This window comes from Schistocerca gregaria, chromosome 2 (genome assembly GCF_023897955.1).
Source record: "Schistocerca gregaria isolate iqSchGreg1 chromosome 2, iqSchGreg1.2, whole genome shotgun sequence".
Taxonomy (NCBI): Eukaryota; Metazoa; Arthropoda; class Insecta; order Orthoptera; family Acrididae; genus Schistocerca; species Schistocerca gregaria.
The window spans coordinates 473,426,994-473,442,600 of NC_064921.1; the positions used below are offsets into that span (position 1 = coordinate 473,426,994).

The 15,607-nt window shown below is 38.2% G+C and overlaps 1 protein-coding gene across 1 annotated transcript in view; it reads right to left on the reverse strand.

Annotated features, from left to right (window-relative positions):
- LOC126326481 (peroxisome biogenesis factor 1-like) overlaps positions 1-15,607 on the reverse strand; it is a 392,188-nt gene that overhangs the window by 237,713 nt on the left and 138,868 nt on the right. The window contains exons 8-9 of the mRNA XM_049995644.1: positions 12,469-12,616; positions 4,528-4,690 (exon numbers count right to left, since the gene is read on the reverse strand). Of these exons, the coding sequence (XP_049851601.1) occupies positions 4,528-4,690; positions 12,469-12,616 (311 nt within the window). The remainder of the gene's footprint in view (positions 1-4,527; positions 4,691-12,468; positions 12,617-15,607) is intronic.

Sequence of the window (15,607 nt, forward strand, 5' to 3'; positions counted from 1 at the left end):
GAACCATTATAACAGATAAAACAACACCGCATAACAAACCTGACATCATACTCACCAATAAAAAGAAGAAATTAACACAACTAATCTAAATATCCATATCCAATACAACAAATATAGAAAAGAAAACAGGAGAAAAAATTGAAAAATACATCCAACTGGCTGAGGAAGTCAAGGATATGTGGCATCAGGATAAAGTTGACATTATACCAATTATACTATTATACTATCAACTACAGGAGTCATACCACACAATATCCACCAGTACATCAATGTAATACAGCTACATCCAAACTCATATATACAACTACAGAAATCCGTAATTATTGATACATGTTCAATTACCCGAAAGTTCCTAAATGCAATATAACATATACCCTACAGTTAAAAGGAAGTCACGCTTGATCAAGGTCCACGTCACTTTCTACTTTTGACCAGACATAACGTCTGAGATAAGAAAGAAATAATAATAATGCTGCAAATAGTGATTTCCAAAGCAACTTAGGGGTACTTGTGAAAACAGGCAATTATGTTTCTTGATGAATAACATGGAGGCATTTTCTTTATATGCTTAGTCTTCTGGTTAAGCCAATGGCTTTTAAGCAGTCCATAAAGTCTTATTTTGAGTTATATAAATACTCTTGAGTGATTACATTACAGGTAGCTAATTTGCTGTGGAGAAAGCATTCCTGTCACCAAGGATAATGAAATAGTTTGACAAATTATGTGATTGGTACAATGTAAGACTTGGTTCTGGCCTTTGTAGAATTGGCAAGAAAAGTGATTTCAGTGCATTTGATCACTGCCTGGTAATGAGAGCCTGATGCATAGAATACTCATTCTTCAAGCTAACACAAACAATGGGCTTTTTACACACCAGTGGGTCAAAGGGGTATAGTGAGTTTGTTGACCCGAGAGAACAGCCACTACCCAAGTTAACTGTTGTGGTCCATAATGTGACAGATATCATCACTGAATATAATGGATAGTAGTGGTGGGAAGATGGGCCACAGTCTTGTAACATACTTGTCAATTCAGTGCTGGACAACAACAACTCTCACCAGATTTTGGTATAAGAAAGCCACTACACCACATGTTACGCCACTCACAAGACTACACAAGGCACAGGGATTAGTGCATACACAGTAACATCATGATTCATTGCTTAAAGCATGACAAAAGGTTGCCTTAGCTGATGAACTGTGGTAAACATTGTTACATGTCATCGGGAAGGTGTGAGGACATAAAATACCATGTGAGAGGATGCATTCCACTCACCAACAGAATACTTTGGAGGCAGTGAAGGTATGGTACGTTCACAGAGAGAAGAATGAGAGCTTCCTAGTTTTGAATTTGCAGGAGTTGGTCAACTTCAGCCTACTTATGTTTCGTGACTGGCCACTGCTAAGCCCAGTGATGTAATCCAGAAATTTACAAAGTGGTTGTTGTGTCATGTTCTAGTGTCTTACGAATTAATACCTCTATTGATAACGGACAGAGTGGTTTCTTGTCCATCATGGGCAGCACCAGGCACACTTTCCACTCCTTGGAGAGAGGCAAGTGGTAGTACTTTAAGGCGTTGACCATATATAGCAGTGACAGGTACAGAAAAACCTCAAGGAGTGACGCTAAAGGTATCTTGAGCTACATTTACTTTTGCCATAATAAATGATAATCAAGTCACATGCAAGGATTAAGAAAGTTTTTTTTAAAGTGATTATACACATATACAAGACAATGTCATCTTACGATATCAAAATGTTACACTTGTGGTTCTCTTCCTTAAATGATGACTTCTATGTGCCTATTCTTCCTGGCAAATCAGTTAATTACATTGTCAAAAAGATAATCAATGTCAGGGTAAGTGCTCAACAGAGCTAAGCCATTAAGTCAGTCTTCCTTCACTGTCGACCTCAGCCATGTCTTTGTACTCCACAATGTTGAAAAACTTCTTTCTACTGTAGCAATAGATGCAGGTAAACAAGCAAACATTTTGTACAGCATGTGCAAAGTAGGATAGTCAGATCTAGTACAAACAGACAATGCTTGCATAACAGAATCATAATCATTAAGGGCGTTTATGCTTGTTTGCTTGTATTGAAGAATCTCTTGCATTAGTTTCTTTTTAATCACAAAGAGTGAATCTTCTTCAAAGAACAGAAGTTCAGTTAAGCACTGATTCAGTTTATGTGTCAGATCATTACAGTCATGTTTCAGTAATTGTGAGGGCAAGAGTATGTTGAATTTTAAGTGATAAATATTTTATTCAGCAAAATGCGCATGCTACATAGGAAAGTACAACTACTGGATAACTTGATTCAGTCAAGTCACCTGACAAAAGAAATGAAGAAATAGCATGCAAGCTGACTTACGGGGGCGGCGCGGGTGGCAATGCAGGCGGCTCTGCAAGTGGGAGGCGTGCGTGCCCTGCGTGCCTCCCTTATGTATCCACCACTGATATGGTGTCACAGAATGTTGTGAGCAGGGCCGCAAAAGAGGAAAAAAAGAAAAAAAAAGGAGCTGTTCCACTTTCTCTCTTAGCCCGTGAGACAAACAGTGAAGTGCACAGGACCAACATTATTAATGCTGTTGAATCGAACAGTAGCACCAGTAATAAAGAATCTTTGCAAAGATGAAGAATATGAAGTTCAAAATTGTAACAATTCTTTTTATTGTCACAATGTAAGTTTTATTATTGGCTCTTTTGGATTCCAAATTGCCTATGAGAACTGATACAGAACTAGTAGTAACTCAACCTGAAACTATCAACTTCAATTTCAATTGTTAGCTTTTGTTACACCTGTTTCAGTTTTTACTTTCATAGACACGCAGCACACAGACAGCTGATACAGTGGCAGATAGGGTGCTGCTTTGAGCATAAACTGATATGTGAGCAGAAGTGCAGTGCCAGCACCATGTGACGTAAGAGCAGTTTGAACCCCAACCCACCTCACTTGACAGGCCATATTCTGGGGGTTGATGGGCAGAGCTTACTTCCTCTGCTCAATGCAACCCACATCCATCCACTTACTTCAATATACTAACCTGCACACTTCCTGTATTTACAGCAAGGCAATGCACCAGCCAGCTGCCCCAGAGATGAGTAATAATGGTTTGAGGAACACTACAGAGATATGAGGATGTTTGTGTGATCTCCTATGTTTATCTGACTAAATTCCTAATGAACACATCTGAGTAACCGCTGAGCCAGACACAGGTGCCCTTGAACGTAGTTCCGATGAATATCTATGAGTGGTAGGTGGTGCAATGGTCACAAATCAGAATGTCTCACAAACCTTTTCAGTCCCAATGAGTGTAGAGCAAGACTTAATATGTTATTGGAAAAACTGGACTATTAAATGTATGAATGAGCACTGCTGTCTCTACCAACTTCTCGCTCACGTTTTGCATTACACTTTTAAAATCAATCCCGTCAACTTTTTTTTCCAGTTCTCTTACAACCCGTGTCTGTGCACATACAAGTTTCATTCCACGATACAACACCCATATTAACAAATTTAATTATTTTCCTGAAATGAAATGAATGGATCAGTGGGAATTAAATCAATCAAGATGGAATGACATGAAATGTTATCATCTAAAACTGGCCATAAATGCTGAAGCTACAATGTAACAAATATGGTGTGATTAATGCAGATTTATATTTCACCCCAGCAGTTGCCTTAACAATTATGCTATCTGAGCACACCACTGGAGCTAATTCAGTGTTTCACTATCGCTAATGTTCCTATCTGTGATATTGTTTCATTGATGCCAGCTGTTCTTGACTATGTTAATTTTCTCTATGGGAAATTCTTATAAATCCAGAAGAATCACTGACAAATAAAATACACTTTGTTAGATTGAACTGCTGTGCAATTTGTTGCTCTTCCACACTTCAAGAGTTGGGCTCCTGCTTGTTACAGTGCCCATCTCTTCCTTTGTCTTCAGACACTTCTTTGATCTACTGGATTATAATTTCTGACTGTAAGGTAGTCTTCTGCTAGTTCATTCTGTCAATGTTTCTTCCATTTTATTCTGTTGTCTTCAGTTTTGGTTCTTACACAAATATGTTAAATTCTGTCCTAATGTTGCTGTTTCTTGATCTGTTTACTCAGGTACAGCCTTTCATGGCTATAAGAAGTCTCATTACAGTCACCTGGATCTTACTTTCTTGCCATTCATAAATGACCCGTAACCAACTTCGGTATAGTGTCCTCACAGGGTTTGCTCTACCATCTGAGCTACCCAAACATGACTCACACCTCATCCCCACAAGGTGTGAGTCATGCTTGAGTAGCTCATACAGTAGAGCATTTGCCCGCGAAAGGCAAAGGTCTCAAGTTCGAGTCTCAGTCCGGCTCACAGTTTTAATCTGCCAAGAAGTTTCAATTTTTCTTTGGTTGCACAGTTCATTTTGTATACTCTACTTATTGGAGTCACTCCCCATCATTGACAATACATTACATAGCCTCTTTCCCTTTCCAAAAAGCCAGTAAGTATATAAGATATCAAAAAATAAAAAAACACCTTGTTCAGTTCAGGAATTTCCAGAATTGTTTTAAATATATGTCTTCCCTCAGGCTCAGATATGGCAGGGTTAAGTTTTCCCAGTTCCAACGCTGTAGCAATCACAGCAACATAATTGTATTTCTGAAAGTCCAATAATGTAACGCAGAACATTTCAGCAACTCTGAAACAGTCAAAGGCATTTTAAAAAAACTTAATTTTGGCAATCCAGGAAAACAAATTGATTTTTCTTTTTAGTCCTTCTTGTTCCACTATTACAATGGCACAATAGTAAAACAGTGATTTAATGACCTACATCATGCAATAATCTGGAACATGTAAGAGAGAAAAAAAATCTGGACACAAAAGAAATGACAAGCTGTTTCACAAATACATTGGGATAGGTTGTTAGGGCATTCTTATGTTGCCATCAAAAGGCAAGCTCTCAATTTATCCTCAACGGTAGTAACTGGCATTTGTATAGTACATCAATATAGAACATTATAGACATCTTCACACAAAGCCAGCAACCTACAGTAAAATTTTGCAGTAGCTATAACAAAATGAACATTGCTAACTGTGATGCAGTAGTGTGTGATCCACATAAAAACTCACACGTTTGTTGACTAATAAAATTGCATTGCAGTAGTAACGTACTAGAAAGAAGACATGTTCTCAAAACTCCTGCAGTTGCATTTACAACATGTGCCATGTTCTATGATGTACTGTAATACTTACTGAACAAAGTTTCCATACTTCATGAGTTCATGCCATGATTATTTGCTATCTTTTTTTTAAAAAAACACTTTGAGAAGTGTCTTACTCATCTTGTAACATACATTTACAAGTTATTACAGGTAAGCGTGAAATTAATAGTAAATGCTAATGCTTTTAAACAATAGCTGATTAATGATAACAGGAGCTTGGTATTAACCAGGTTTTACTGTGCATAAACAGCAATTTTTATGTAATAAGAATAGTGATAACTTTCACTAATAAGGAAATGTGTCTAATTTAGTTTTTTTATTAGTGTTTATCTAGAGAATGAATGATAAATAGTTATTCCATTATTCATATAAATGCCTTATTTTGAACATTCCACTAAATATTTGACTATTGTCACATTTAAATAACCAATTAGGGAAATCTGTAAGCAGCTACTCATAATTTTTGAGGTGGAAATCTAAATCCTAATGAGTGCAAAAACCTATTACATCATCATTAAAAAGGTCAAACCAATTTATGCTAATATATATGGAATAGTCAACATTTATAAGGTCTCCACAGTGAGTGCAAAAACCCTATTGATTGACTTGGTAACTGAAGTTCTTGTGACTCAACTTAATGTGAATGGCTCAAATTTGTGATTTAATTTTCAAGAGCATGTCTTTTCTGCAGTTGTGTTCACAAATAACTTCTCTTTTTCTGACTACATATGGTACTTTTGCAGTATAAAATATTTATAAAGGATCAGTGTGTTGTATTCTTTCAGTGAAATCATATTGAATTAGAAAGTTTTCCCTCTCTCGGCCTCAGTGTTTCAAATAAGTCTCCTATTTTGTCACCGTATTTAACACTAATTCATGATATACAGTGTAGCCTCGTGGCTCAGTAGGTAACAGTCAATTACAGATCCAAGGGACCAGAGTTCAATTTCCAGTCAGTTCTAGGATTTCTTCTGTCAGCTATTGTTCCTTCTATCTTTCATAACAGTTTGTTAATGTGAAAAATGTTGAGTGACACCATGGCTTGGAGTCCACATTAAACTGTAGATCCCCTTATAACTGACTAGGCACATCAGTTCAAAAACTGGAGAATGTAATAGCATACCACATAACATAGAACAATGCCTAGTAAATCACTGTGGTATTCAACATAGTTTCAACTTCCCATCATTACCTTTCAAACATTTACATGTCAAAGCTCAAACATGTAACCTTGCTTGGTGAATCTGCTTTGCCTGATACAGAGAAACATTAAACTATGATAGCTGGGTAGATATTTGAACTCTCTCCCTCTCCAAATTGGAAGTCCAATTTGCTAACCATGGCACCACCTCATTCAGTTAAAAGCTTTCATGTCAATCACTTTGTGGTTGAGAAAAAAACTCTTGCATCAAATCAATTGCTGCTGGAGATATACTCCTGTGGTGGCCAACTGCTGACTATGCTCTCTACAGGGAAATGTTTGGTTGAATTAGATAACTGTACCAGAAGTGTTATTTCATGAGTACTTGCAACCCACAGTATGTACATCCAGGTAAAAGAAAAAAATCAAAACTAATGTAAATAAAAGAGAACATTTGCCATATTTACAGGCTTTAACACAATGACACTGAACTTTCGAAGGCTGTTCACGGAATTTTCTGAATATTTTGGTATAAGGGACCTGCAGTCTTCTGTGGCTCAGTATACAATAATTATATTCTCACCAGATAGCAGAGATGCTGAGCCACAGATCGGTACAACAAAAAGACTGCCACAAATAAAGCTTTCGGACAGTAAGGCCTTCATGAAAAATACATGATACAGTCTCTCTCTGTCTCTCTCTCTCTCTCTCTCATCCCCCCCCCCCCCCCCCTCAGCCAACTGAAGCCACAATTGTGTGTGTGTGTGTGTGTGTGTGTGTGTGTGTGTGTGTGTGTGTGTGTGTGTGTGTTGTCTATTTTTGATGAAGTCCTTATTGGCCTAAAGCTTTATTTGTGACAGTCTTTTTGTTGTGCCTATCTGCAACACTGCATCTCCACAATACGGTGTGTAGCAACTTCCTATTTCATCATATTGTTACATTCCATCCTGGATTTTCCATTGTTTAATAATTACATTTCATTTGATTTCTTACCCCTTGTATCAATACTGCAATGAAAATATATGCACACCAGCATAAATGTCAATAATATGTACTTTATGTCTCGCTTCAGAACAAACTTGTTTCATCCAGTCACAGTTCATGCTGTTGGCAGCAGTAATGTCTACTTTACACTTAGTCCTCAAGCCTGCATTCAGTACCACTTAGTTCTGTCTCAGTATCTGTTCTGTCTCTGAGTATCTTGGCATACTCTTAAAACTAAATATTGAAAGAACAGGTAGTAGTTTCATTCTATTTACAATACCCAATATGACTATCTGCAGTAGTTCCATTTCCCTCCTCTTTTCCTATTGTTTCTTATTCTGCTACTATCACTAGACACCATATTAAGAAGAGAATCATCAAATTTAATTTCCAATTTCCCATTCGGACTTCACTAGTTCCACGCTGAGACTGCAGAATAATACCAAAACCTCAATATTATAACATGAAAATGAATATTCTATAATTCCAAATACATCTTAGAAACAATGTTAAGGATCTAATAATGAAAAAAATTGTGGTATTCTTTTGTAGTTATCATCAGATTTATTATTAGTCCAGCTACTTATAGGCCATATCAAAGACAGTAAACTTTACAGACACACATCACTTTTACAGTGGTCCTTCTAAAATATTTTGGTCATTCCAAGTTGGAGATTACTATAAAAGGAAAGTTGTGGCAGAATGTAAACCCTTTAGCAGTAAAGGTAGCCGCTTGCCAAATAGTAGAAGTGCTGAGCTGTTGGCAGGCACACAAAAAGGAACGAAATTTTGTTAGCTTTTGGAAGAAACCCTTTGATGCGCTAGAGTGCATGACCCCCCCCCCCCCCCCCCCCCCCCACACACACACACACACCACACACCTGTGCACCACAACATTGCGTCAGCTGGACCACACTACCACAACTGCAATTTGGCAGGTGGACTGGGGTGGGGGTTGTGTCAAATTTGGTGAGTAAAGGGAGAAATAGATGGGAAGCAAGAGGATGAGTTGGGGACAGATGGATAACATCTCAGAGAGAGACATCAGGTGTGTAGCCTAGGAATGTGGGAAGGAGTTATGGCATGTACTCAGGCTAGGGACACAACACATGGGCACCAGAGCCAGTTATGTGCCGCACATGATAAAGATGGCATGGGGACACAGACTGGGAAGGGATGACAAGATAGATGAAGGGAAGCTGTTGGACAGATGTTGTGGGGACAAGGGGTTGGTGGAGATTAATGCCAAGAGGATTATAGGAGTGAAGTACGTGTTGCAAGGGTAACTTCCATTTATGTAGTTCAGAAAAGGTGGTGCTGATGGGAAGGATCCAGATATCATGGATTGTGGAGCAGCCATTGAACCAGAGCATGTTGTGCTCAGCAGTGTGTTGTGTCCCTCGTCCATCCTGTCACTCCTTCCCAATCTACACCCCCATGTCATATTCACCACATGCCGCACCTCACCAGCTCTGGTGTCCTTGTGTCACATGCCTTGGCCATGCAACTACCACCCCTACCTCTCAATGTCATATCTTGCTTTCCTGCTTCCTCCCTTTTAATTGCTAGGCACCTGTCCCAACAACAACTCCTGCTTCCCACCTCTTTCTCCCTCTACCCGTCCCAACTGACAACTTCAATTCCAGTCCATAGCTCCTCACAGAATTTCTTCCAAAAGCTAACAAACATTCATTCATTTTTGTGTACCTGGAGACAACAATGCTTCTACTATTTGATGAATGGTGTCCTTTATTCCTAATGTTAGACATTACCTGTATTACACTGCTTCTGAAATGAATTGCTCATTTACTTTTATAAAATAAGTACTGTGCTGCTGAACAAGTTAACACATTATTTCCATCATTAAAAAATAAGTTTACTCAGTTGCATTGCTGCATTTTTTACCAGTGATGTAATTCATATTCGATCATCAAAACATCCCCACAACTACTATCTGTAACATTCCAAATTTCATTGTTGAGATGTCTTGTAACTCCCCAGTTATTGTCAACCTCATGCTTCAACATAAGCAGCACATTTCTTGTCCTATCTGTTGAGCACCAAGAAGGGAAAAAGAACATTCTTCAATATGCTATATATATTGGTCAATATTTCCTTTCACAAAACTCTGAATTTTCACTGTTTTATACTCTAAGTCGGTTATTAGAATTTTACAACTCATCTTTCAAATATCTGAAAATTGGCTAATTTTTTCCCCAACAGTTTGAGATAACGTGCAGTTTTGTATCCTCATTCTCTGACTGGATGCTGTAACCTCGAGACTCTTGAATATGGTTTGGCAAAAGTAGTGTACTTTCTGTCATCAGCTCCAAAACAGCCTTGCCCATTTATGTAATACTGATTTTAATCATCTTAAATATTAACTGTCTCTTTGTCCTGAACTGAAATTAAATAAAAAACAACATAAACAAATTATTTTATCCATTTTGGTTGGAGGACACTGCAACTGTTTCTGTACATTACACTGCAGGAAATAGTTTTTTAAAAATGATTTTTATTGTACCATTATAGAAACAAACATTGAGAGTTCAAAGTTAGTGCATATATTTGAACAACTGAGTTGTTTTTCTCTGGGATGAAGACATGATAACTCCGTAGGTGTTCAAAGGGGGAAGGGGGGGGGGGGGGGCTTGGGGCACTTTCCCCTCCTGGAATCAGGGATACAGTGTGTTACATCCTCAGAAGCATCTCTCATTGTGCTCACCCAAAGACAAGAGTGTTGGCTTATTTAGCAGATTGTCACTCCCTGTTGTCTTATGAATTATTTGTTGGGGCAGTGCATGTAAAGTAACTACAGTGCTTGTTCAGCAGAAGAGAGCAGTGAGAACTATTTATCGTCCATGTTTCACTTCCATATATGGCTACACTCCATACAAATACTTTCAGAAACGACTTCCTGACACTTAAATCTATACTCGATGTTAACAAATTTATCTTCTTCAGAAACGCTTTCCTCGCCATTGCCAGTCTACATTTTATATCCTCTCTACTTCAACCATCATCGTTTATTTTGCTCCACAAATAACAAAACTCCTTTACTACTTTAAGTGTCTCATTTACTAATCTAATTCCCTCAGCATCACCCGACTTAATTCGACTACATTCCATTATCCTTCTTTTGCTTTTGTTGACGCTCATCTTATATCCTCCTTTCCAGACACTGTCCATTCCGTTCAACTGTTCTTCCAAGTCTTTTGCTGCCTCTGACAGAATTACAATGTCATCAGCAAACCTCAACGTTTTTATTTCTTCTCCATGGACTTTAATACCTACTCCGATTTTTTCTTTCGTTTTCTTAACTGCTTGCTCAATGTACAGATTGAATAACATCGGGGATAGACTACAACCCTGCCTCACTCCTTTCCAAACCACTGCTTCCCTTTCATGCCCCTCAACTCTTATAACTGCCATCTGGTCTCTGTACAAATTGTAAATAGCCTTTCACTCCCTGTATTTTACCCCTGCCACCTTTAGAATTTGAAAGAGAGTATTCTAGTCAACATTGTCAAAAGCTTTCTCTAAGTCTACAAATGCTAGAAATGTAGGTTTGCCTTTCCTTAATCTAGCTTCTAAGATAAGTCGCAGGGTCAGTATTGTCTCACGTGTTCCAACATTTCTGCGGGATCCAAACTGATCTTCGCCGAGGTTGGCTTCTACTAGTTTTTCCAGTTGTCTGTAAACAATTTGCATTAGTATTTGGCAGCTGTGGCTTATTAAACTGATAGTTCGGTAATTTTTACATCTGTCAACACCTGCTTTCTTTGGGATTGGAATAATTATTTTCTTCTTGAAGTCTGAGGGAATTTCGCCTGTCTCATACATCTTGCTTACCAGCTGGTAGAGTTTTGTCAGGACTGGCTCTCCCAAGGTCGTCAGTAGTTCTAATGGAATGTTGTCTACTCCCAGGGCCTTGTTTCGACTTAGGTCTTTCAGTGCTCTGTCAAACTCTTCACGCAGTATCATATCTCCCATTTCATCTCCACCTACATCCTCTTCCATTTCCATAATATTGTCCTCAAGTACATTGCCCTTGTATAGACCCTCTATATACACCTTCCACCTTTCTGCTTTCCCTTCTTTGCTTAGAACTGGGTTTCCATCTGAGCTCTTGATATTCATGCAAGTGGTTCTCTTTTCTCCAAAGGTCTCTTTAATTTTCCTGTAGGCAGTATCTATCTTACCCCTAGTGAGATAAGCCTCTACATCCTTACATTTGTCCTCTAGCCATTCCTGCTTAGCCTTATTGCACTTCCTGTTGATGGTCCATGGTTCAGGATGGAGTTATGTAGCATACTCTGGAGTTTAGATATTCAACAAGCTTCCATCTATCATACAGTGAGAAATTGGGAATGCCTACCAGTTCAACAGAAAATTTAAAAAATGCTTCATTAGCCATTCTTTCCACAGGGCACTTGAATATATAGACTCACGGATTGAAAAGTTTTGTTAGCTGCATGGCAAGTGACAGAGTTTGTTATAAAGCTGTATGTCAAGTAATAATCTATGCAAATAACATGTAAAAATATTCACTTTGTAAAATACCATTGCAATCGAGGAAATATGAAGCCACTAATAGAAGGCAAACAGCAGCTATACAGTAAACAAGAGCAGACAGCAGCTTTTTCCAAAGTAGCAGCTTCCGTCATTGATTAAATTTAGATGACGTAAGTGTCACTAGCATCAAGCAGTACAGTGTCTTGATGGAATCTACAGCAGATTAGAAATGAATGAAAAAACGAATGAATGAACAGACTGCTTGTTTATTACAGAATTCACACACATGTCCAAAAATGACTGACTGTGATGCTAGTAAAACTCAAGTGGGGGGAAAATCATGTAGAACATACGAAGCATTAAAACCACCATCTTAACTCTTCTCTCTCTTTTTTTGTTTAAATCCAGTCAAACTTTTTGGATACATGGGGTATATAAGAGAATATGTTCACATCTATGGCTTTGCAAACATAGTGTGCTATAAACTTTTATCTCAAAAAAATTTAAAAGAAATTCTCGTTTCATTTCGTTGCAATGTGTAATCAATCTAAGTTGTCTGTTGGTTATATTCTTGTTTAATAATACTTCATTTACTGGATAATTAGTGAAAAGTACCTGTCATAATAAGTGTGTTCTGTGTGCTCCAGCTGGACAGCACTGGCTATAGCATCCAGATCATCCAAGAGCAAAACTGAGGGCTGGTAATAGACACATTCCGTTAAGGCTGTCAACAATATTCTCTGCACTGTCTCAACAGTTTTTCCTTTCAAAAGAGAAGAAACAGATAATGTCTCACACAATGATCGCCATCTACTGTAAATAAAAACTCTGTTACACTGTATTAAATGCACCAATCTTTCATTTATTATGAATTCCAATATGTTTACCACCAACAATTGCAGCAATAATAATTAAAATACAATAAATATTAATAACAAAAAAATAATAGAAATGTAAAGAATATTTTTTCCAAGTATTTGGTGACAAATAGTTTCGAACTCAACAACTGTAGAAAAACACACACACACACACACACACACACACACACACACACAAAGAGAGAGAGAGAGAGAGAGAGAGAGAGAGAGAGAGAGAGAGATGAGAGTAAGAACATCCCATCTTATATCTGTTGGTAGGCTGTCACTCCACCTACATACCTAAATTCAGAAATCAGTGGCATTCCTAGCCAAATCTAAATCTCCTATCTCCTACCATTTTTCTGAAATAGTATTTTACTTAGATGTGTCCCACAAAACTAATGCAATTTTTGCCACAAAACTTCCAACACTTCCTCTAATGTCTAATAACCACAACTTTGAAAAACAGAGAGGGAGTCACCATAGGCATCCTTGCTCTATTCACAAGATTCTTCTGTTATGCAATCCAAACATCCCCCACTTTATCTCCCAGACTGAAGACTTAGCCGTCCAGTAAGTGATGTAGCTTTTTAAGTTGTTGTTGTTGTGATCTTCAGTCCTGAGACTGGTTTGATGCAGCACTCCATGCTACTCTATCCTGTGCAAGCTATCATCTCAAAAAGCTATCCAAAATACTGTTTTGACTATTCCTCTCTTGGAATGCTACTACTTATCAAAAGCACAGTAAGCTTCAGCAAACAAACCTCCTACCACCAGCAATCCCTACAGTCCCATAATCAAATTTAACCACATCGCATCAGTCGAAGACCTAGTCTCCTTAACCTAATACCTGCAGTTACCCCTTTACTTTGCACTTACCACGACTCTCTCGCCCAGCACAAAGTCCCAAGCAACTTGAAAAAATGCAAGTGACTCCCATATATAAGTAAGAGTAAAAGAAAGGACCCCCAAAATTAGACACCGAAATCCTTATCATCAGTTTGCTACTGAATTCTTGAGCATATTCTAACTTGGAATATAATATAGGTCTTGAGGCAGAAAAACTTCTGTTCACAATTCAGCATGGATTTAGAAGCCATCACCGGTGTAAAACTCAGTTTGTTCTTTTCTCGCCAAAACTCCAGTAAACTGTAGATGAAGTCTGGAAAGTATTTGACACAATGTCCAACTGCAGACTGTTAACAAAGGTCTGAGCATGCAGAATAAGTTCTCAGACATTTGATTGGCTTGAGGGCTTCTAGGTAACAGAACTTTGTATATTGTCCTGGATGGCAAGCATTTATTAGAGGAAAAGTTATCATCAGAAGTGTCCCTCGGAAGTGTCATAAGACTGCTCTTGAACTCTTTACACACTAAAAAACCTCACAGATAGAGTATGCAGCAGTCTGTGATTGATTGCTGATGACGCTGTAGTCTATGGGAAAGTGTCATCATTCAGTGGCTGTAGGAGGATACAGGGTGACTTGTTCAGAGGAAGCCGTCATTCATCACGCCAAACAGATATTCTATCGACACAAAATGTGGGTTAATGCACATGAGTAGGAGCTACAATCCTGTAATATTTGGATATAGTATTAGTGGCACACAGCTTGAGTATTTGGGATCCCACCATGTCAAATAAAAGGAAGACATCAAAGCTATTCGGAGGTATGTGCCAGAAATGTTACTGGTATCTGTTTTATCAAAACCTGCATACTATGGGCATTCCTGGAGGGAAGGCAATTATCTTTATGTAAAATGCTATTGAGATAGTGCAGAGAACCATCATCTGAGACTGACTTCAGAAGACTCTACTGCCACCAATGTACATCCCACGTAAGGGATCCAAAGGCAAGACAAGAAAAATTAAAGGAAAGGGAATGACTTGCTTTCTCCACCATGCAACATAGGGTGACTCAAGAGTATTTATGTATGTATTTGCTGTTCTTAATAGCTCACCTGTGTACCTATTTTTCAACTCATGACAGATGCACCCCTTCACTGCTTCTGTTTCATGTTGTGTTGATAACCCTATATTAGTGTTCTTCCTACCATCCCACTTCACTACTTCCCACTAAACCTAACTTCAACCTATCCACTTAAAGATAAAATCTCTAACCTAGCTACTTGATTGAGGTCTCTAACATTCTAAGTGCTGACTCACAGGAGTCAAGATTTGTTTTTCCTGATGACAACATTCTCCTGTGTAGTCCTCACCTGACGGTCTATTTTACTTTCAAAATATTTGTCCCATTAAAATGCTATCCAGCATTAAACAACACAGTAAAGCTGCATGTCCTTGAGAAATAATGACCTTCAATTACCCTTGCTTTCAGTGATTCACAGAAACAACATAGCAAGGCTATGAGATGGCTGTACTTACAGTATGAGTGTTTGTCTTTCCGCATCTTTGAGGCATGCAGTCCAACCTATCATGACAAGCTCTGTTGTCTTGTTCGAGGAGACCGAAGCAGGTAGGTTATTTGGGCAAGAGGGAGTAGCTAATTTGTAGTTATAACATCAGTAAGCTGGTTATCGCCTACCTATTCTAAGGCACAGATAATGCTGTATGTATACAAACAGGGTGATGGTCGGAAGGTAGTGAGAAGTTCCTACCTACCACTCAATATCTACATGATCAGAGGTTATACATCAAGAACATATTCCAAGTCTTAGTTGCTGTGTCACTGTTTTTACTCTGCAAAAGAATGCCTAAAATGGTAAACATGCTGGTTATGGTTGAGTGTGAAACATGTACTGTTCAGTGAAGCAAATCTTATATAAACTTGTTTCAATGTATTGCGACTCAACACTACCTAATGTAATATTAACTCATTTTGTCCACTTTCTACAGCACACTGTGTAATACTCCATGAAATGAATCAAATAAATAAATA